Raw genomic sequence first — 19,178 nt, 5'->3', positions numbered from 1 at the left:
AGTAATCTTAATAATTGTAAAATTTAGTTACAAATCTTTTAGCAGGGTTTTCTCTGAGTTAACATTTCTAGAAGTACAGTTACCTGAAATTAAACTAGATGACCTTTAAGATCTTTCCACCCTAGAGAGGTTATTAATACATCTACTGTGTAGAATGAGACTGATTAAGAACAAGAACCAGATTAGAAAATTGACCAGCATTGTTGAAACTCAGTTGCATTTAAATCCAAAGAATAAAATGATAGGGCTTTTCTTCAGCTTTGCTGTTTTGTTATTATTTTTTAAATTCTTACATTTAGGAAAAACTTTTCATAGTAATTATTTCTTTACTCCTCTCCATGCTACAGAATATTTCATTTTTTTAATAAGAATGTGATGTGACCATTTATTTGTGTGATGTTTTGTATCAAGTGTGGATAATTAATATATGGTATGTTTCATATGTATATGTATGTATTTGAGCTTATAATGAAAAGAATAGTGATAAAACTGAATAAACTATTCTAGCTTCTTGCTGCTATTCTAACCTCTGTTGCATGATGATGCATCTAATTTTTAATTCGTAAATACAAGATAAAATTCCCTCTAGCACCACTTGCTTTCATATAGCTGCTGAGCAGTTTGCTGTCTTGAATAAATTTTGCTTTGGAGGGGGTGGGGGGGATTTGAACCAGCACATTCTTGTGTGGTTTGTGAAGATTCACATGGTAACCAGCGGTGTGCATTGTTAGGTTTATCTGAATAAGCACCAGCCATGTGAGTTTTAACATGATTGCCCAGGGCAATGGAGAGAGAAGGGAGAAACCCGAAAGGATTGCACTCCACTCTTTTTTGGAAAGTGCATTTGCTGGAGGATGGGGGCTGCATGAGTCAGTGGCCATGCCTTTTTTTTTTTAAGCTGGTGTCCTGTTTCCCTCTAGGTCCTCATTTGTTCTCCTATCTGCCTCATCATCTACTTCTTCTTTTCATTGTTTACCTTCCTAATGAGGGAGGCGGGGTAGACTGGGGGTTGATTGACAGCTACAAGCCCTTACAGTCTGGCCAGAGAGCAGTTGGCTTTGGTTTCAGAAATGCTTTAAATGTTCGATTAGGTCCTGTTTTTATTAAACCAAACTGCTGCTCATCTTAAGGAAATTATCAGGCCAGCAAAGATTAGGAAATATATTAATTGGGGTCCAAAACCATCCAAAAGAACTCCTACCCATGGAAAGAGCACTGCCCATCAGATTTTCCAACCTTTAACATGGAATTTCAAAAAGAAGTATGTAATTTTTCATTTGCAAAAGTGCTTTGATTTGAAACCACCCAGCAAACCTCTCCAAAAGAAAACTGGCTGTGATGCGATCGAGAGCTGCAGTGTAATATTGCAGAGCAAATTTATTTTTTACTTCAAAGAAAATGCTAATTAGCCGATTCACTACTTTTAAAGTTATTGTGAAGCATATGGCGCCCAGTGTGAGATACATCCAACTGCTAAAATAGAGCATAGAGGAAATTAGCGAAGAATGGGGCTGTACAGGGTAGCTTGGGGGTGGGGGAGGAGGATAGGTTCTCAGGCAGATTCTCTAGCCTTTCAGAATGATTTTATCGCCCATCTCTGCTTCCCGCCTCCTCATTTACCCACATCCACCACCACCAAGCCTTGGGCGACCTCTTCTAGGCCTCCAGCTCTCCCTCCCCTACTTGGGCGGAAATCAGGTGCGCACCTCCGGCTAGCCAATGGTTCACACCTGGTCTCTTTTGCAGGGTCCAGCTCAGCGGTAGCCATCTCCATCTGCGGGGAAATATTTAGAAAGCAGGGTTTTAGGGGTGAAACCTTACCACGCTGGCCAAACACCCCACAGAACACTAGCTAGTGCCTCTGTAATATGGTTTGCGGAGTACAAGGAAACTGAAAAGGCGGGAAGGGAGGGTGTGTGTGTGTGGGGGGGGGGGGGGTTGCGAGTGTCCCGCGGGTGAGTAACGAGCCTTCGGTCCTTTGCAGACTGGCAGAAGACTGAGGCCCAGAAGCGACGGGAGCAACTCCTGCTGGATGAGCTGGTGGCCCTGGTGAACAAGCGCGACGCGCTCGTCAGGGACCTGGACGCGCAGGAGAAGCAGTGAGTGGGCAGTGGGATCGGGGTCCAGGCTCTGCTGCCTGCTGAGGGGCCGAGAAGTTTGCGGAAACTTCAGTCCAGAGGTCTCAATGGGCCCGGGCAGCCTCCCGCTGGCCCCGCTGTGCCCATTCCCGCTGGGGCTCGGAATGCAGGGCGAGAGGGGAATGCTGGCTTTGCCCTCCACGAAGAAAAATAATTTTGTTTCCTATTTGACTTCCAGGGCCGAAGAAGAAGATGAGCATTTGGAGCGAACTCTGGAGCAAAACAAAGGCAAGATGGCCAAGAAAGAAGAGAAATGTGTTCTTCAATAGCAGCCGAACCAGAATCTTTCCCAACATTTTAGTCTTGGGTCCCCAGACCAGAAAATGTCAGACTCGTTGATTTAAAACTTTTAACATTTTGTTTGGCTGGATTATGCTTCTTTACCACCACCCCTTTTCCTCCCTCCTTTCCAGATAATAGACAGAACTCCAAAATAGCTTTGTTTAAAGGGTTTTTTTGTTGAGTTAATCATTTCCTTGAAATCATGTGAGATAGATTTGCACAGACACCTTGTGAATGATTGGTATTACGAGTGTTCAAGAAACTGTTCAAAGAAAGAAAGAAAAGAAAACCCTTCCCTCAGTATTTTCCCTCACTTTTTGATAGGAAGAAATTGAAAACATTTTTTGTTGTTGTTAATAGCATAATGACGGTGGGAGGGGGGTAAGAGGGGAATAAGAAAAATGTCATGAATGATTTTTTTTCCAGTCCTGCCATATGTAACACTGACTCTGTTACCTAAATTTTATAGTTAGATCATATTCATTCTACTTATTAAACTGTGTTCTATTTACCAGTGGGATTTTCTGCAGTTGTTTTGCATTTCACTCTAAGGATAATAGAGTTCCTCTCCTCTGCTTTCCTCAGAGGATGATTGCCCTTTAACATAGCCTGAGACAAGTCCTGTGATTTGAAGGTGAGCTGTGAAGATGGTATTAATTGACATGCATCAGTTTACAAAGACAGTCTTATCTTCTGAGAATGCGCCATCTTTTTCTCTAGATAATTATTTATTACATCTAGCTTGGTTCCTACATTTTGTTGGATTTCAACATTGGCTCAAGAATGCTGTTAATATTTATTCTGTATTGATAAAAGTTTGTCTTGCCACTATGAGTAAATCCCCCAGTTAATATTTTCTTCTCTAGCATAGCACTGTCATTTTTTTGTGAAAATGGTTACCTGTTTATTTATTACAATGCTGAAGTCATATATAAATTTTCAATAAAAGCAGAAACTTTCTTACCTTAAACACTCTGCTACTTCCTTGCAATGAAAACTTGACACTGGTTTGAGAAGTTTGTGTTTCTGTAGGACTTTTCATGTGGGGGAAAAAAAATGGTCCACTTGAGCGCTGGGCAGGATACTGGGCTGTATTTGGAGCTGAATAAGTTTACACCATCCCGGAGGGGCCCTGTTGACACAGGAATTCGAATTGAAAAGCCGTTAGTCATATTTTCTTAAGCAGTGTAAACTATCATTTATAAACAGTCATTTCTATTAAAGATTTGAGGAAATTTGTGATTCCACAGCACTGAAAAAAATGCTAATGTCTTGATGAATTCTCCACATTATTATTTTCAATTGTTATAATTTTACAGCCATATGAGGAAGAACTACAACTTCTGATAGCCTCCAAATCTGTAGGTGCTGAAGTAAAAGAAAGGTTTATTGCTGGGGGGTTGGGGTGGAGAGGGTAAGCGCTGCAGGTGTGTATGAGGTGAGGAAAAAGGAACTTCTAAGAAGTTCTAGGCAACAGAAAGAAACTGGCGATTTTTATGGTAGTTTCCATTACTCCTCTACAGAGGTGTCCGAAACAAAGAAAGCTCATTCAACAAGTCTGGAGAGAGAAAACAGTTCACTCGCAAATAAATACACTTTTGCCTAGATCATATATATGTATGTATATAGGTATACGCATATATATGTGTACATACACACAAATATTTATACATACACACATAAATTCGTTCGAAAGTATGCAGCCACTTACAATTGCCAGTCTTTCAAAATGATAAACACTTGCTACGGTAGAATTTCTTCACGACAAAGATTTTAGGAAGTTGAAAAGTTATCGGAACTCAGTGAAATCGGGTATTTGCCCTCTTTATTCGAGCAGAAGAGCAGAACCAGCGCCCGCTCTCTGGGGGAAGCTCTCAGACGCACGCTCTAAGCCCTGGCAAGCCGGCAGACGGAAATCGCCAGCCCAGAGCAGCCTGACGTTTGGGAGGCCAGCATCACCCACCCCATTTACGCTCGATTCGGGGAACCTTCCCTCCCAAGGAGCCTCACAGAGAGGCAACTCCCCCAAGCCGCTTCCGACCTGCCAAGCCCTAGATTTGCTGCCCCTCCTGCCCCAGGCGGGAACCTCGCTGGGGTCCCATTTGGTCTGCTCCGTGGCGCCCGCACGCCCCGCAGCGGCGGCGGAGAGCGGCCCCCAGGACTAGCTGGGTCAGGCCCGTGGCGAGGGCGCCGTGTCCCGATTGCATCGCGTTGTGCCCAGGGGCTGCCTCCTGAGCACAGGCGCGAGCCCAGCATACCGAGAGGCCGGGAACCCGAAAGCCCGCGCTGCAGGAAAAGAAGCTGTGCGAGCGGGGGTCGCCGAGGAGGAGGAGCGTTGGCAACCGGCTGGCTTGGGCACTGCCCGCGGGCCGGTGCAGAACTTCCGCCTCTGGCCAGCATCCCACGTCCCCGGAGCCAAACCCCTCCCCTTGTACCAAGTGTCCTCCAGAGTACGGCCTGGCCTCGAGGTCACCTGGATGCTGGATCCGGGTCCCGGAGCCCAGCTCCCACGCTCCTTCCCCGGCCCGGCGGGCCACGGGCTGAGTCGACTTGCCTTCTCTCTGCGATGCCCCCACTTGCCCTCCCCGCGCTACGACCGTTGCTGGAGAGGTCGAGGCTTCTGGCCAAGTGTCTCCCACCTGGACATTTGCCTAGTGACGGCCGCCTCAGTCCTCTACGACGCATACAAGAAACTTTCATCTCAGTCTCTCTCTATTCTCCTCCCTCTCCCCTCTCTTTTTCTTCTCTTAATCCCGGGGTTTTATGGGTTGAGCATTAAGAAAACTCGCCTGCAATTTGGGATTAGATAAGTACTCTCATTGGCGGGGTGGGGGGGTGGGGGAGACCGTGCTACTTGATACCTCCCAACTTCCCCGAGACCGTGCAGCATCTGGAACCCAGAGCGCAGGGCTCCCGCGTGGCGGGCCCTCGGGACCGCCTGAGCACATTCCAACGCGCACAACCGCCCTACCTCGCCCAGCCGGACCTCCGCCCCGCGCTGCAGCTGCAGGCATAACCGGGCGCCTAGGAAGCATGAGAGCAAGAGGTGGCGGGTCTAGGACAAGGCACGCACCCAGGCCCTGGAGGACTAAGCCACACACACAGCGCGCAGGCCCGGGCTGGAGCAGCGCATTGCTAGGGACACAGTCGCTGCCAAGGCGCACCCCAGGACGCCCGCATTCGCTTCCCCAAAAACTATTGTGCTCCAGCCCGCGCCTTTTCCCAGAACTGAAGGAGAGGGTGTATTTCGTTTCTTTCTGTAAACCTCTGCAACGTCTCCGGGGGCTCCGAGCCGCGGGCCTCGCGAGCTACTCCCTGCCGGGGCCTGCGCAAGCCTAAGGTGTGTCCCCGCCGGGTCAGCGCTGCGCTCTGCGCAGTTTCTTTTCCTGTTAAAGCTTTTCTTTCTCATGTTTTTCCTTTTCTCTCGTTTCTTTTATTGTTTTCTCTCTCTCAGTCTTTCTCTTTTGTGAATGGGCTGCGGTGTCTTTGTTCTAGAGAGAAGCGCCCGTGTCGCTGACTTTTGTGAACCAGAGAAGGATCTTGTAAAACCTCCTTTTCTCCTTCGTACTCCCCCACTCCGACCCCTCCTCCTTGGCCCCTTTGATTAGATGTTCCCTCATCTTCCAAAAAAAAAAAAAAAATGTAATTTCGTTGGTCTGGCGGCCACTTTCTTTGAACATTAGCTCGCTTTCAGCTCCAACTTCAATTAGAAGGAGTTGATTTTGAGAGATCAACAAAAGAACCGACCAAAGCCTTATTAAAGGTCCTAAGAAGATCTCCCGGGTCCTTTGAGAAGCAGTTAAGGAAACAGTGTGCCCTCCATCATATTCTGTTACCGTATTTTATTCGGACTCCAAAGGAAAGTGTCGCTTGGGGGAGGGGGAAGCACTTTGATGAGCGGCGGCCGCGGCCCCTTTCCACTCAGCGGGCTCCCCCTTCTTTCTGCTCCTCCTTGCGCAGCGCCCCGTCCTGTCTCGGTGCCCGACCCCCGCAATGCGCCCGGCGGCTCTCTGACTCTCTCTCACACCTACTCCTGTCCAAACTTCTCACTCCACCTGTAGGGGTGGAGGGAAGGGGGCTTAGGAAAAAGGGGTATGAATTCCTCGAAAGGCAGTAAAGTCGTGCCTAATATTCAGGAGGAGATGCCATTTGAAAGAATTGCCTTGCTCAGGATTGGGGCGAAAACACGTTTTTTGCGCTTTGAAAAGTCCACCCAGGTGGACGTGTTTGAGAAGTTTGTTTGGCTGAGAAATGGGCTTTGCCAGTACGAACAATCCGGGGAAATCGCTTCAGGGAAGCTCCTTCTGCGACATGTGGGAAAGAAAATGAAGGCAGGGGTCTGTGGCCACCTTTTCCACCCGATTGTCCCTGGTAGAATACCGGGAAAGAGACAGAGACTGAGTGTGAAAGAAAAAGTTTCCTATCAAAAATTTTCGATTCAGAAGTAGAGTGTGTGTGGAAGGGGAAGGGAACACTGGGAGGGGACACGACATTTCAGAAGAAGCGTTTACGATTTGCAAACACCCTTCGTGGGTTTGGGAACTTCAGGAAACACCGAGGAGCAGGTAAATGGCGGGGCCTCTCCTGCGGGTGCTGTTCACTGGAGCGGGAGTCCTGGGGCGCCGAGGCGGGTTTTGCGCACCCGGCGCGGCGCCCGCGCTCGGCGGAGTAGCCTGTGCCGGCACGAGCTGCCCGCGGCGTCCGTCTGCAGGTGGCGGCGCAATGGAAGAAGACGCTGGGGCCCACAGCGCTGCGCAAGGGGCCGGGGGCCGGGGGCCCATTCTCCTCCAGCCCGCCTGAGTCCTCGCGCCCACAACCCGGCCGCTGAGCCGGGTGGCGCTCGGCAGAGCTAGAGAACCGGTTCTCCAGCACCTCGCCTCCTCTCTGCCACTCCCTCCGGGGCGCTGAAAGGGTGAGAGAAGGGCGGGGGCTCCACGGCGGCCTGGGGACCGGCGTCCCCCTCCGCGGCCGGGGCTCCGGATCTGTGCAAGTCTTCCTCGCTTGGCTCTGCGCGGAGTTTGCCAGCCAAGCCCGGGAGTTAGCGCGCGACCGGGGCGGGGCGGGCGTGCAGCGAGGGCGGGGTGCAGGGGGCGGGGGAGGGCGGGGGCGCGCGGAGGTAACCCCCGACTCGGGCTGCCATTGCCCGGCTCCCTGTCACTCAGCCCGCGCGGGGCCCAGGATTGGCAGCCTAGCCCCGTTACGCACTCACCTCGCGTTCACATACCCAGGGAGGGCAGTAGAAAGGTGATCAATCTTCATCAGGCTACATTTCCAATCACCTAAACAACCGGGCAAGACAAGCCACACCGACAAGGTAAATCGCTTGATTTATTTAGTTTGCAAAGTGCCTCTGCAGGACTTCCCCAGCCCCCACCACCTCACGTTTTACCGGGAGTGCAGCGGCAACAGCGAGCTGCCTCCCAACTCTGCCCCTCTCACTCCACCCTCCCCCTTGAGGCCCCTTGGCACGGTCCTGGGCAAGGTAGTGTCTAGGGAGCGTGTGGGGCTTTGCAAAGTATCTGTGCAATAAAGTGAAACTTGGAGGGACACGCATAAAGCCAGTGGAAAGAAAGAGACGGGAGGAGGGAAGTTGGGAAAAGAAAGAAATCCGGCGGTCCTAGACAACCGCCAGCCCGGCGGATAATTCCTGCGGTTCTGTTTTGCAGGTTGACTGCCCAGCGGGTCCGTGAGGGCGCGAGGTAGATGGTGAGCAGCCCCAGAGCTGAGGGAGGTAAGGAGAAAGCCGCCGGGCCGCTTGGGACTCTGGTACGCGCCGGGTGCTCTTGCGTTCCTCTCTTCAGATGGGTCCCCACTTCCCGGGTCCCGGCACGTGGGCGGGGCTGGAGAGCGGCCTGGCTCCCCTACTGGTGCGCGGAGGACCCCAGGGCCCCGCTGCGGCCCCGCGCCCCCGCCTCCTCCGAAGTAACCGAGCTGAAGTGTTAAGTTTAAAGAAAGTCTTTGAAACTCACACTGCAGCCTAGCAGAGTCGCCGAGGCCCAAGAGCCCCGGCTGTTTCCTTTTCGTCCCCTTCTCTGCAAGCTGGATTCTCCCAGCCCAGGCCGTGCGTCCCGAAGGATAGGGGCGGGAGACTTCTTTAGCTCTCACGTCTCTCCCTGAACCCCTAGCCCAGGTCCCAGGCCTGCGTAGACTTCCCGCTAAGCGGGGTGAAGAGACAGGTCCCCTGGGGCCCCAGTCCCACTCCCTCAGCACGACTTCCCGACCCCTGAGGGTAGCGCCTCAGGTTCGGGGCAAGTAGGGAAGGGAGGCTTCGACCTTCCAGCCCAGGTCAGCGCGAGCGACGCCCCTGAGGCCTACTTCTCCAGTCCGGATCCGGTCCTGGGGTCGCGGTTTCAGCTGGTAGGGTAGTCAGAGAGAGCACGGGACCTGCTGAACACAGGCCTCCTAAATCCTCGGGACCCTTTCGGCAGCTGTTTGGGTCACCTTTCAGTCCCCGCTGGGACTCCATTGTACGCAACGAGGACCCGGCAGAAAGAAGGACCGGCTTGCGTTGGCGATGCGCCCCTAACCTGGGGCGGCCACTGAGAACCGCCACTGCTACAGCGGCCCGCTCGGCGTCTTCTGGCCGCCCCTGGGAGACCTCGGCCTGTAACTGCGGTTGAGGTGTGGTGGGATTACTAGTGAGCCAGTTTTCAGTGGCTGGACACAGAGAAATCAACTAGAGGGGTGGCTGTGGGCTCTAGGGCCGGGACCCAGCCCCGGAGACCGTGAAAGGAGGGTACTCTTCTAAGTGGGTAGTGCATCCTGGAGAGGCCCCGGTGCTGCTAGTGCCTCATCTGGGCTCTCTGGAATCTCTGCCTTTCGTCCCACTTTCAAAAACATTTGAAACAAAAAGAAACAGCCCCTCATACTTTGGGCAGCCTGCCGCCCGGGCGCCGAGTGAACGTTTGCTGGTGCAGTACGAGGCCGGCTCCCACCCAACCAGAATTTTGCCTAGACGTGGGACCTTGCACACTTCGCGGTTCAGGCTCTGCTTCCCAGCGTATCCCTGCTTTTAACCTCTCCTCACTCCTAGCGACGCCCTACCAGTGTCTTTGGCCCCTTCCAAAACCGAAAAGAGGCGATAACGATCCAGAAAAGTTTGCTTTTCGAAGAAGCCTTTGCGCAGTTGGCCGCTCTGCGCAGTCCATAGCTTGTGTCCCCTCTCGATCTCGTGGCTCCTTGCCTTGGACAAGACCAGGAAGCCTAAATGGCTCCGAATGACTGTTTCCGTGTGTCTCGTATCTCCCTAGGCCGGGCCCCCAGAGGCAACCGAGCTTGAAGAACTGCGCGGTGGGAGCCCCGCACAGCTCCCGGCCCCCTGGATCCGTCGGGGCGCCTCCACCCGGCTGTTAGCATGATGTCTTACCTCAAACAACCCCCATACGGCATGAACGGGCTGGGCCTAGCCGGGCCCGCCATGGACCTCCTGCACCCCTCCGTGGGCTATCCGGGTGAGCACTAGTCCCCGCCCCCAGCCCCTGCAATTTTGGGGGACCCCCAGCGTCTTTGGTTTGAGGACACGCTTTGTCACGGAGCAGGCCCAGAGAGCAGGTTGCCTAGTCTGCTTACGATGCAGGGCAGTCTCGGGTCGGTGAGGTGGGCCAGGGCACAGAAAACCCGCAACGTGCACCCTCCCGGGCCCGCCACACCGGACACTTGTCTCCTGTTGTGGCCCCACCGCCAGCATAGGTGACCTTTTTGGTGTGTGCATGTGTGAATACCTTCCTTTTCCCCCAACACTGAAGGAGGATTCTAGACACTCGCCATGCCTTGACAGGAAGAGCCGAGCTTCCCTTATGGGAAGTGACTGGCGGAACTAAGAAAGGGAATTCTCCCTCCCTAATAAAATTGCCCTCGAAGAGCAGTCGTGTGCACCAACTTTCGTACTGATGATGTGGATGGCTTGAGCCGAATTCTGCCTTTTTTTTTTTTTTTTTTTTTACCTGCCACTCCTTCACCCCCTTCTATTTCCTCGGAAAGTGTTTTCCACGTAGTGTTTTTGCTCACCCCTTCCCCACCCTCCAGCCAGGGAGTGTGTTGCTGTGTGTGTGTGTGTGTGTGTGTGAAGACTATAATTTCTCTTCCTTTCTTAACCTCCGCGAGTCTGGGAAGGGGGCAGCTCTGGAGTCCTGCTCTGAGTCGCACACATGAACTTTCTCCCACCTGTGGCCTCTTAGGCTCGGCCTCCCGGGGGAGTTTCTTTTGCTTGAGCCCGGCTTTCTTTTGCAACGGCTCGGCTCAGGGCCTGCCAGGGGTCTGTTTGCGTCCTCTAGCGCGGGTCCTCGTAACCACCACTGACCCGAGGCGCCCCCGCGTGTCCCCTTAGCCACCCCGCGGAAGCAGCGGCGGGAGCGCACCACCTTCACGCGGTCGCAGCTGGACGTGCTCGAGGCGCTCTTCGCCAAGACTCGCTACCCTGACATCTTCATGCGCGAGGAGGTGGCGCTCAAGATCAACCTGCCCGAGTCCAGAGTCCAGGTGCGCGCGCCCGGCGCTCCAGGGTCAGGGTAGGGGCGCTGGGGCTGCTGGGAGAGGGCCTGGGGAGGGTGGTCCCGTGTGGGGGCAGGCTTACAGACTGGGCAGCCCCTCCCGGACTTCCCCTAGCTCTGGGCCCAGGCTTGGAAGGGGGGGGCAAAGTTAAAGGAACTAGTTTAGAGCCCTGGATTCAGCCCTTGGCCCCGGGGCACCTTCGGTATCGAAAGTCCTTTTTAGGATTGCGGGAGGACAAGCGAGCCTCCCGGAACATAAAGTGCCCTGAGGGCCTGACACTTGCCCCCTGCTTCTTCGGCCGCCCCAGGACTTGGCAGTTTCCTTCTGGGTACTGAATTCTGTCTCCGCCTTGGCCTTGCATCCCGGGGGATCCTGGAAATGGAACAGTGGAGCTTGGCTGGAGCCCTGTGCCCTGTCTGGGAGTGTGCTTGGAGGGTAGCGACAGTTTGATTAGACGCTTCCTTTGCCTGGAGAGGATGCCGAACGCAAAACCCGCCAATCGGCTTTGCCGTTTCTGTTTTTGCGATGAAAGGGCCCCGAAAAATTGGATTATAACTCAGAACTTTCCTTAAGGGCCTTTTATCTCGCCTTCTTTTCCCGGAGGCTCGAGTAGGAAACGTTAATGCAATGCCAAGAACCAGGCCCTCCAAAAGGAGTGAGAACTTTATGACTGTCCTACTTGGTTCCCTACTTGGAACCAAGAAGCCCAAAGAAATTCTGCCCATGCTTCCTTCCCTAATCCGCCAAGTACTGCCTCTGTTCAGCGTGCGGGCCTTGCTCCTGCTCGCACACAAATTCTCGCCCTGCCCCGCACCGGGCCTCAAGCGGCCAACTGGCTCCGGCCTCAGACTGTCCCTCACTCTGCGGCCTGCTGTGTGCCTCTCCTGTTTCCCGAGCTCTAGTTATATTAGACAGGGCCTCCAAACATACACGGGGCTGCTGGGAAGCAGCCAACAGCAGTAGTTTAGAGATAGCTGAACTTCTGTCTGGACAGACACAAATGTTCCGCCCTAGGGCAGAGTTGCGCTGCGGGTGGAGAGGGGCAACATCCTTACTTTGCCAGAGGAGGGTCTTTGAGCAGAAGGATGGGGGAGGGTGGAGAAACTGGGAACGCTGGTGCTGGGTCTGGCCGTGAGGGAGTTGGGGAGGGGCGGAGGCCTCATAGGAGGGGGGGGCATGGGGCGGGGGAGTATCTAGCTCTACTCGCCTCCAGACACGCTCTCCCCCACCCGGCTCGCTGCAGGTCTGGTTCAAGAACCGCCGCGCCAAATGCCGCCAGCAGCAGCAGAGTGGGAGCGGGACCAAGAGCCGCCCAGCCAAGAAGAAGTCGTCCCCGGTGCGGGAGAGCTCGGGCTCGGAAAGCAGCGGTCAGTTCACACCGCCTGCTGTGTCCAGCTCCGCCTCCTCCTCCAGCTCGGCTTCCAGCGCCTCCGCCAACCCCGCGGCGGCAGCCGCTGCGGGCCTGGGCGGGAACCCGGCGGTGGCAGTGCCGTCGTCGTTGAGTACGCCGGCTGCTTCATCCATCTGGAGTCCAGCCTCCATCTCGCCCGGCTCAGCGCCTGCGTCGGTGTCGGTGCCGGAGCCATTGGCCGCGCCTAGCAACGCATCGTGTATGCAGCGCTCGGTAGCTGCAGGCGCAGCCTCCGCCGCAGCTTCTTATCCCATGTCCTACGGCCAGGGAGGCAGCTACGGCCAGAGCTACCCCGCGCCCTCTTCTTCCTACTTCGGCGGCGTGGACTGCAGCTCATATCTAGCGCCCATGCACTCGCACCACCACCCGCACCAGCTAAGCCCTATGGCACCGTCCTCCATGGCCGGACACCACCATCACCATCCGCACGCGCACCACCCGTTGAGCCAGTCCTCAGGCCATCACCACCATCACCACCACCATCACCACCAGAGCTACGGCGGCTCGGGGCTCGCCTTCAACTCTGCCGATTGCTTGGATTACAAGGAACCTGGAGCCGCCGCCGCTTCCTCTGCTTGGAAGCTCAACTTCAACTCGCCCGACTGTCTGGACTATAAGGACCAAGCCTCATGGCGGTTCCAGGTATTGTGAACCAGGAGTAAGAGAAGAAGAGAAACGCAACTACCTGCGCCCTCCGTGGTCCCCGTCCTTTTGCTGCTGCTGCTGCACCGCCCGCCTTTGCCTCAGCTTCTCCAGACCTGATTTTCATGTCCCCAGAAGATGCCCATTCCCTGCACTGCTGCCCTCATCTTTGTGCCACTTGCTTGGGGGAGGGTGTGCAAACCCACCCACCCCTTGGATGAGGGGGGACAGGTGCTGCGGCTTGGCCACAAATTCTATACGGGAGAGTTGTGTGCTCTCCTCAACCCCTAACGAACTCCTAAGTCACCCACTTCCAGTCTTTCTGGACAGTTATTATGCACTTGCAGCCTTCGGAGACTCTTCACTCTGACTCGGTGTTTGAGCCCTACACTTTTATTTATTCTTTCTGGACACTGGAGTCACTCACTAGGTGGCATATCTGCCCATTGGAGTGCACCCACACTCTATTCCCAAACAACCACTAAGTGTGTCTCACGTGCAGACTGCTGCCCCTTCATCTGCCCTCGGCCCCTTTCCCCGCCTGCAGGCCAGAGCTTCCCGGCGTCTCCTCCTCCGGCCGGAAAGCGCTGGGGCAGGGCGGGAGAGGGAGGAGCGCGCCCCTAGCTTCTCACGCTCAGCCCCGCCCTGCGTAGAACTGGCTCAACCTTCCGCCTCAGCGGGAATGCTGTACATAGTCGGGTCCGTTCCGGGGACCACTTATACCTTTTAGTTGCTGTTGGTTGAACTGAGCATATCTCGTCTTAGCGCCCAGGAAATAGAACTTTAAGATATATACAGCGCGCGCGGACACACACACAAACACACACACACACACACACACTATAAAACAAAAGCAAAAATATTTTCCCTCTGTCTCCCAGCCTACGCCCTCAAATGATGGCGCTTTTACTTTTTTCAGTTGTTGCAAAGCAGTCCTGCCCTCTCACACCTTTTTTTCTCTATGTATTTATTAAAGAGAACCGTTTGGTTCCAGGAACCTGGGCATAGAGGATCAGAGGGCCCGGGAGTGTGGAGGAAACAGCCAAGTCAGGGTACAGGGGAGGGGTCTAGACTGGGCTTGGGCGCAGGACTGAGTCCTTCACCAGGTCCAAGCACAGGGTCGCAGTTCCGGTTTAGAGACAAAAAACAAAAGGAAAGAAAATAAAAATACAGCATTATGGAAAAACAAACCCAGGCCCCAAACCTCAGTTCCCATTCCTCTGTCAGCTTCTCTCTTTAAGCAAACCCTGTTTTGTCTAGTGAGTTCTTAGTGCACCTTCATGCTCCTAAATCTGCGGAGAGCCCGCGCCTGTGTATCAATTTTGCCTTTGGCCGTTTCATCCAGTAGGTGGGAAAGTAATTTGTAAATTTGATTTGTCCGATGTGAAGATCACAAATTACTTGTTGAAATGTAAGGCAGTCCCCTTCTCCCCCTTTATCTACATTATTTCCCGAAAATAAATGCAAATTAATGAACAGCTTGTCAGTGTGGCTCTTCTGATTCCAGCCCCGGGTCCTGGTCTGGGGGGGGGCGGGGCTTAAAAGGAGGGAAACTCCCGGGTTAATAACCCTCGCGTTGATGACCTGTATGAAGCTGGAGGCCAAAGGATAGGGTGGGAGGACTTGGCAAGAAGAGTGCCAGGAACGTTCTCTTAGGGAGTGTTCTCCCCTCCCGGTCAGCCCGGCCTCTTCCCCCAGGCATTTTGACCCCCACATCCCCTCTCGCCATCCAGGACAGACAGGTGTCAGAACTCAATTCCCGAAGCAATTCCTTTTTCTTCAGAGGCAGCCTGGCACTGATTTCTTCACCCTAATTGCCTACACCAGAAAGAAGAGGGGGAGGGGAAGAGGGTCGGGAGGCGGGAAAGGATAGGTCTGTAGTGCTCTCAGAGCTGAGCCAAAAAGGAAAAGAAAACAAAACGACAAAACGATCCGTGTCCTGCATGTTTGCAGCAGACGACCTTCCTTTCAGCTGAGCTGTCCCGGGTGGCTTCACGGCGGCTGGGGGATCCGAGTCATTCCTTCCACGTGCTCAGATGTCCCTCTAAAGCCTCAGCCCCCTGCCAGAAGCAGCCAAATGATCTTTGTATTGTGAAGTTTCTTTAAAACGCAAACACAAAATCTAGAAAAGTCGACCACGACGCGTTTCACTTTGGCAGGGGAAGAAGGCTCCTGACTTTCAGCAGGGGGTCGTAAAGGAAGGTTCTACCTTCCCCCGAGGGAAGACGAGGACAGGGGTGGGGTGCTCCCCCAGAAAACCCAGAGCCCGGAGCTGTGCAGACTCTGGCCTGAAACCTCCTAGGTGTGAAGCCGAGAAGCTGCTCAACTTGTCCACGGACGGAAAGGAAATAAGGGAACAACGAAAAGTTTCCTGCGAAGTGACTAACACACCCTATTCTTTTTATTCCGTGCGAGACCTGAGACTACAACGTGAGGCCGGGTTTGGAGAACGACCCCTTCGCCGGGGTCCCGCGCCGAGCGAGACCTGAGCGGGACCGCTCCGCGATGGCAGTCCCGGCTGTTGAAAAGCCTCCTCCGCCACGTCCTCCCTCCCTCCCGACTCCGTAGGACCGGCCCCGGAGCCGCGTGCAGACCCTCTCCCACAAACCCCAACAGCCCCGACTCCGCCGAGGCCCGCTGGAGGGCGCAGCCGCGGCCCTATGGAGCCTGGCCCCGCGGCGCCATCCCCAGACAGAGACCCCGAGCGCAGGGCCCGGCCGCGCCCGCGCTGGCTCTTCCTTAAATGCGGGGCCGAGGCCGACCTGAGTGGTGCTCCGTGGCCCCTCGGGTCAGCGGCCAGCACGTGCGGGGGAAGCTGGGCCGGCGGCCGGAGCAAAGAGGCTTCCAACCCGGGCTGTAGGGCCTCCCGGCGCTCTCCTCCGCCGACACTGTCGGTCCTGCGCCGGGGCCGCCCTGGTTCGCGCAGTAGCTGCCAGTGACGCGCGAGGCCCAGGTGCTGTGCTGCCTCCATCCCCAGCTCCCTGAGACCGGTTCTGTGGGGCCCAGCAGTCCTCTTGGCTGCTCAATGGAATGAAACCGGGAGACCCGGCTTTGCACACGCTTGGACGACTGTGTGCCCTCCAGAGCAAGGTACACGAACCCTTGGTCCTCAGTTTTGTCGCATTTGTTATTTGGCCCCAGTGGGCCTGGGAGGGTCCAGGACTTAACACTTTGGCCGAGGCAGGTAGTGGGTCGGCCAGATGAGTCCCCGTGGCCCGGCCACCTCGGGGCGTCAAAAGCTTCGGCGCCTGCGTACTTAGGCGGCCGGGGACTGGTGACCTCGCCGTAGTTCCCGCCCGGGGGATGAAACCTCGAGAACAGGCACGTGCTTCTCCAAGAGCCTCCCAGACTGTGTCGAGGCCCCGCGCGGCGCGGAGTGGAAACCAGGAGCGGGAAGGCCCTGGGGCACCTGGGGCCGCCAGCTCGCGGGAGCTGGGGGGAGCGGGGTAGGTGCATGGCCGCGGCTGGGTCGGTCGGAGGGGGCCAGGCGGGGCAAGGTGAGGGCGGCCAAGCTGGCCGAGAGTCCCCCGGCGGCAGCGGCGTCGGGAGCGCGGAAGGTCCCTCCCCGCCCGGCCACCTGTTAACTGGCAGGTTCTGGGAGAACCGTCCTCAGCTCTTCTCCCAAGGGAAGAGGTTTGTTCCGATTGTGTGTTGGTGTTCATGAAACAATTGAAGTAATTAGAATTGAAGCAACTCAGGGAGATTTAGCAACTTCAGAACATTTAGCAGCGTTAAGACGTCAACAGTGTTCTCTTTCTTTGCGTGCTCAACGAAATATTCGTGTTTTCTACTCATGGCTTGTAATCTCTGCTCATACTCGAGAGGCCAAAAAGTCTACCCCTGAGGAAACATGTATGAGGTGCTTTAGGTATAAAGGATAGGTCACGTTTGTGATTTTTAAAAAGAAGTTTCTAAATCTGAAAACCATCTGGAGGGCACCGCATTAATTTGCTGAAGCTCTGAAAGGATTCAGTGAAGTAACCTCATTCGTTGTGCTTTTCAGTTCTCTTCCTTAGTAGTTATTGAGGGTAGATGGAGACAACATTTCTTTAAATTGTGGTTTTCTTACACCTGAGAGGAAAACTACGTAAAAAGACTCCGAATGTCGGCAAATTCGTGCCTGCTACATTACCAAGATAAAACAACAACAACAACAACAAAAACCCTGAATGGTTTCATTGCTGGTGTCAAAAGAAAATTACTAGTTTTTCATGTATTTTTGTTAAAAATATTTTGTTTCACAGAAAAATTTTGATTTTTTTCAGTTGTGAAAATAAGTGATAAGTTCACTACTGTGGCAGAATTAATTAATGTTATTGATGTCGTTGAGCATTGACAGGCACTAAGGATTTCTTTAGAGATACAGAAGTAAAATGTAGCTGATACATTAAATGTAGTTAATGTATGTATACCTTATTGGTAAAGAAAAACTTGTATCATTACCCCCCACCACCAAAAAAAATCACTTGGCATCTGTTGCAGAATTAATTTAGGAACAGCAACAAGATATCTTTATAAAATTCCTTAATTGAAACCGAGCAAGTTCCCCAATTATTTTGTTTTGCGTATCTCCTTTCCCTTCCCCCATACATTTTAATGTCAGAAATGAGAATGAAAAAAGCTCATTAAGTTTAAGGAATATTTATATTCAACAATCCTATACTTAAAAACCACCAACTAGAAAATGAATACTAAATAATAACAATGCATTGCTTATTTGACAACAAAAAAGCTTTTGACAAGAAAACTTCATTATCTTTAAGAGTCTGTTTAAATGTGTGGTGCCTGGAATATAGTTTTTTGAAAAAGAGAAGCTTTTCCGGGGCTCTACTTATTTAGTAGTTGGTTCCTGAAAAAGCAGTTATGCCTCTTACATTATACTGTTGATATTTACTGATATCTGAAAAAAATAATTGAAATTTTTTTGTGTGGGGTGAGAACTTACCATTTTGACCTAATGATTTTTTAATCATGCTTTTAAAATGAGTTGGATTTTACTTAAAACACATTAGGTGAGTCTTTCAAAAGTTTTTTAAAAATCAAAAATCTTACCCAAAAAACTTTCAGTAGTTTAGGTGAAATGGCAGTTACATAATATAGCCAAAGTTGAAACTGCTTTTAAATATATCCATTTTTTTTTTTAAGGAATAAAATAGAGCTAGGAAGTATATTGTGTGCTCACAAGTAAAATGCATATCCTTCTAATTATGAAATTATACATTCATGTTTCTAGGACTATTACTTCAAAGATAAGGATGTGTTTAAAAATATTTCAGCATCCTTTCTAATCAAATGGGACTTAGGCTTGATTTAATCAAAGATGATCCATCAAAATTTAAACACTGAAAACCTGTTGTGTTTCTAAAAGTTGAACCCTTCTCTCCCCTTTGCATAATTTACTTGATGGCTAATAAAATCAAAGACAACATTCCATTACATTCCAAATTTCATAAATACTTTGTTTTTCAAAAGTTATTCTTTATTGAACAACTTATGAAAACTATTTTAGAAGATCTTTTAAAGTGGATTGTAAAATTAGTATTAAGGAACTTGAATCTTTTTTTTTAGGATTGAAGTGGAGTATAAATAAATCACAGCTAATTTTGACATTGGGAGTAAAATTAATTAAAATGTTGAAATAAATGGTTTCTGATTCAACAACTTGGTGTCAGAAGAGCTCATAAAATATTTTTAGGGCACAAATACTCTTATGTATGTTCTAAATGTTCATAAGATATACCGTCATCTGTCATAGATATTTAAATGCAGGAATCATATTTTCTTTTTAAAGTTCATTAAAAATTTTTTATTGTGAAATAATACATACAAAAGAAAGTATAAAACAGATATATACAGTTTAAAGAGAAATGAAAATTACTAGAAACAACAAGTTCTTAAATTCTTGGAAAAGTAGATTTGGAGTTGGTTACAATAAATTTAATGTTACATAAATTATGTCTATTAATGTTTTAGGGATTTGGTTAAATCCTTTAGAGTAGTGACTGTTAATATAGGGACACCTTTTATTTATTTATTTTTTTGACAATTTTTATAAGAGTTTATTTGAGCCAAAACTTATAACAATTGCTGGGAAGCAAGATCTCAGATGTTCTTAGGGACATTTTTTTTTAAGGCAGAAAAGTAGTTAAAATCATAGGATATAAAAGTTCCATAGGTCTTTGAAAATCATTGGATTTCTTTATTGATGGAAAAAT

At 51.6% G+C, this 19,178-nt stretch overlaps 2 protein-coding genes and 1 long non-coding RNA gene across 14 annotated transcripts in view; 2 read left to right on the top strand and 1 right to left on the bottom strand.

Annotated features, from left to right (window-relative positions):
* The window catches only part of EHBP1 (EH domain binding protein 1), a 299,763-nt gene extending 296,373 nt beyond the window's left edge, over positions 1 to 3,390 (top strand). For all 10 annotated transcript variants that reach the window (XM_074332041.2, XM_074332040.2, XM_019717739.3 and 7 more), the window contains 2 exons: positions 1,985 to 2,099; positions 2,317 to 3,390. In XM_074332041.2, the coding sequence (XP_074188142.1) occupies positions 1,985 to 2,099; positions 2,317 to 2,407 (206 nt within the window). In that variant the 3' untranslated portion in view covers positions 2,408 to 3,390. The remainder of the gene's footprint in view (positions 1 to 1,984; positions 2,100 to 2,316) is intronic.
* Positions 1,353 to 4,831, bottom strand: LOC141571554 (uncharacterized). 3 transcript variants are annotated; one of them, XR_012496384.1, is made up of 3 exons: positions 4,679 to 4,831; positions 3,385 to 3,552; positions 1,353 to 1,774 (listed from the first exon to the last, which is right to left on the bottom strand). It is a non-coding gene; the product is annotated as an uncharacterized LOC141571554 (long non-coding RNA). The 3 variants fall into 3 exon arrangements; XR_012496385.1 differs by lacking the exon at positions 4,679 to 4,831 and adding an exon at positions 4,462 to 4,671; XR_012496386.2 differs by lacking the exon at positions 4,679 to 4,831 and adding an exon at positions 4,132 to 4,454.
* A 2,793-nt stretch (positions 4,832 to 7,624) lies between these two features.
* On the top strand, positions 7,625 to 14,131 carry OTX1 (orthodenticle homeobox 1). Its single transcript, XM_019717807.3, has 5 exons — positions 7,625 to 7,734; positions 8,087 to 8,151; positions 9,671 to 9,871; positions 10,747 to 10,898; positions 12,154 to 14,131. The coding sequence occupies exons 3-5, from the start codon at positions 9,775 to 9,777 to the stop codon at positions 12,970 to 12,972; spliced, it is 1,068 nt and encodes a 355-aa protein (XP_019573366.1). The 5' UTR covers positions 7,625 to 7,734; positions 8,087 to 8,151; positions 9,671 to 9,774; the 3' UTR covers positions 12,973 to 14,131.
* The last annotated feature ends 5,047 nt before the right edge of the window (positions 14,132 to 19,178 follow it).

Source organism: Rhinolophus sinicus, chromosome 2, assembly GCF_057876585.1.
Source record: "Rhinolophus sinicus isolate RSI-liver-muscle chromosome 2, RSI-T2T, whole genome shotgun sequence".
Lineage (NCBI taxonomy): Eukaryota > Metazoa > Chordata > Mammalia > Chiroptera > Rhinolophidae > Rhinolophus > Rhinolophus sinicus.
This window is presented reverse-complemented; position numbering and strand designations above follow the sequence as displayed.

Excerpts from the sequence above, each read along its gene's own strand:
- OTX1 (XM_019717807.3), top strand. The coding sequence starts at position 9,775 with ATGATGTCTTACCTCAAACAACCCCCATACGGCATGAACGGGCTGGGC. Across the intron at positions 9,872-10,746 it reads CCCCTCCGTGGGCTATCCGG|CCACCCCGCGGAAGCAGCGG; the intron begins GTGAGCACTAGT and ends GTGTCCCCTTAG. Across the intron at positions 10,899-12,153 it reads TGCCCGAGTCCAGAGTCCAG|GTCTGGTTCAAGAACCGCCG; the intron begins GTGCGCGCGCCC and ends GGCTCGCTGCAG.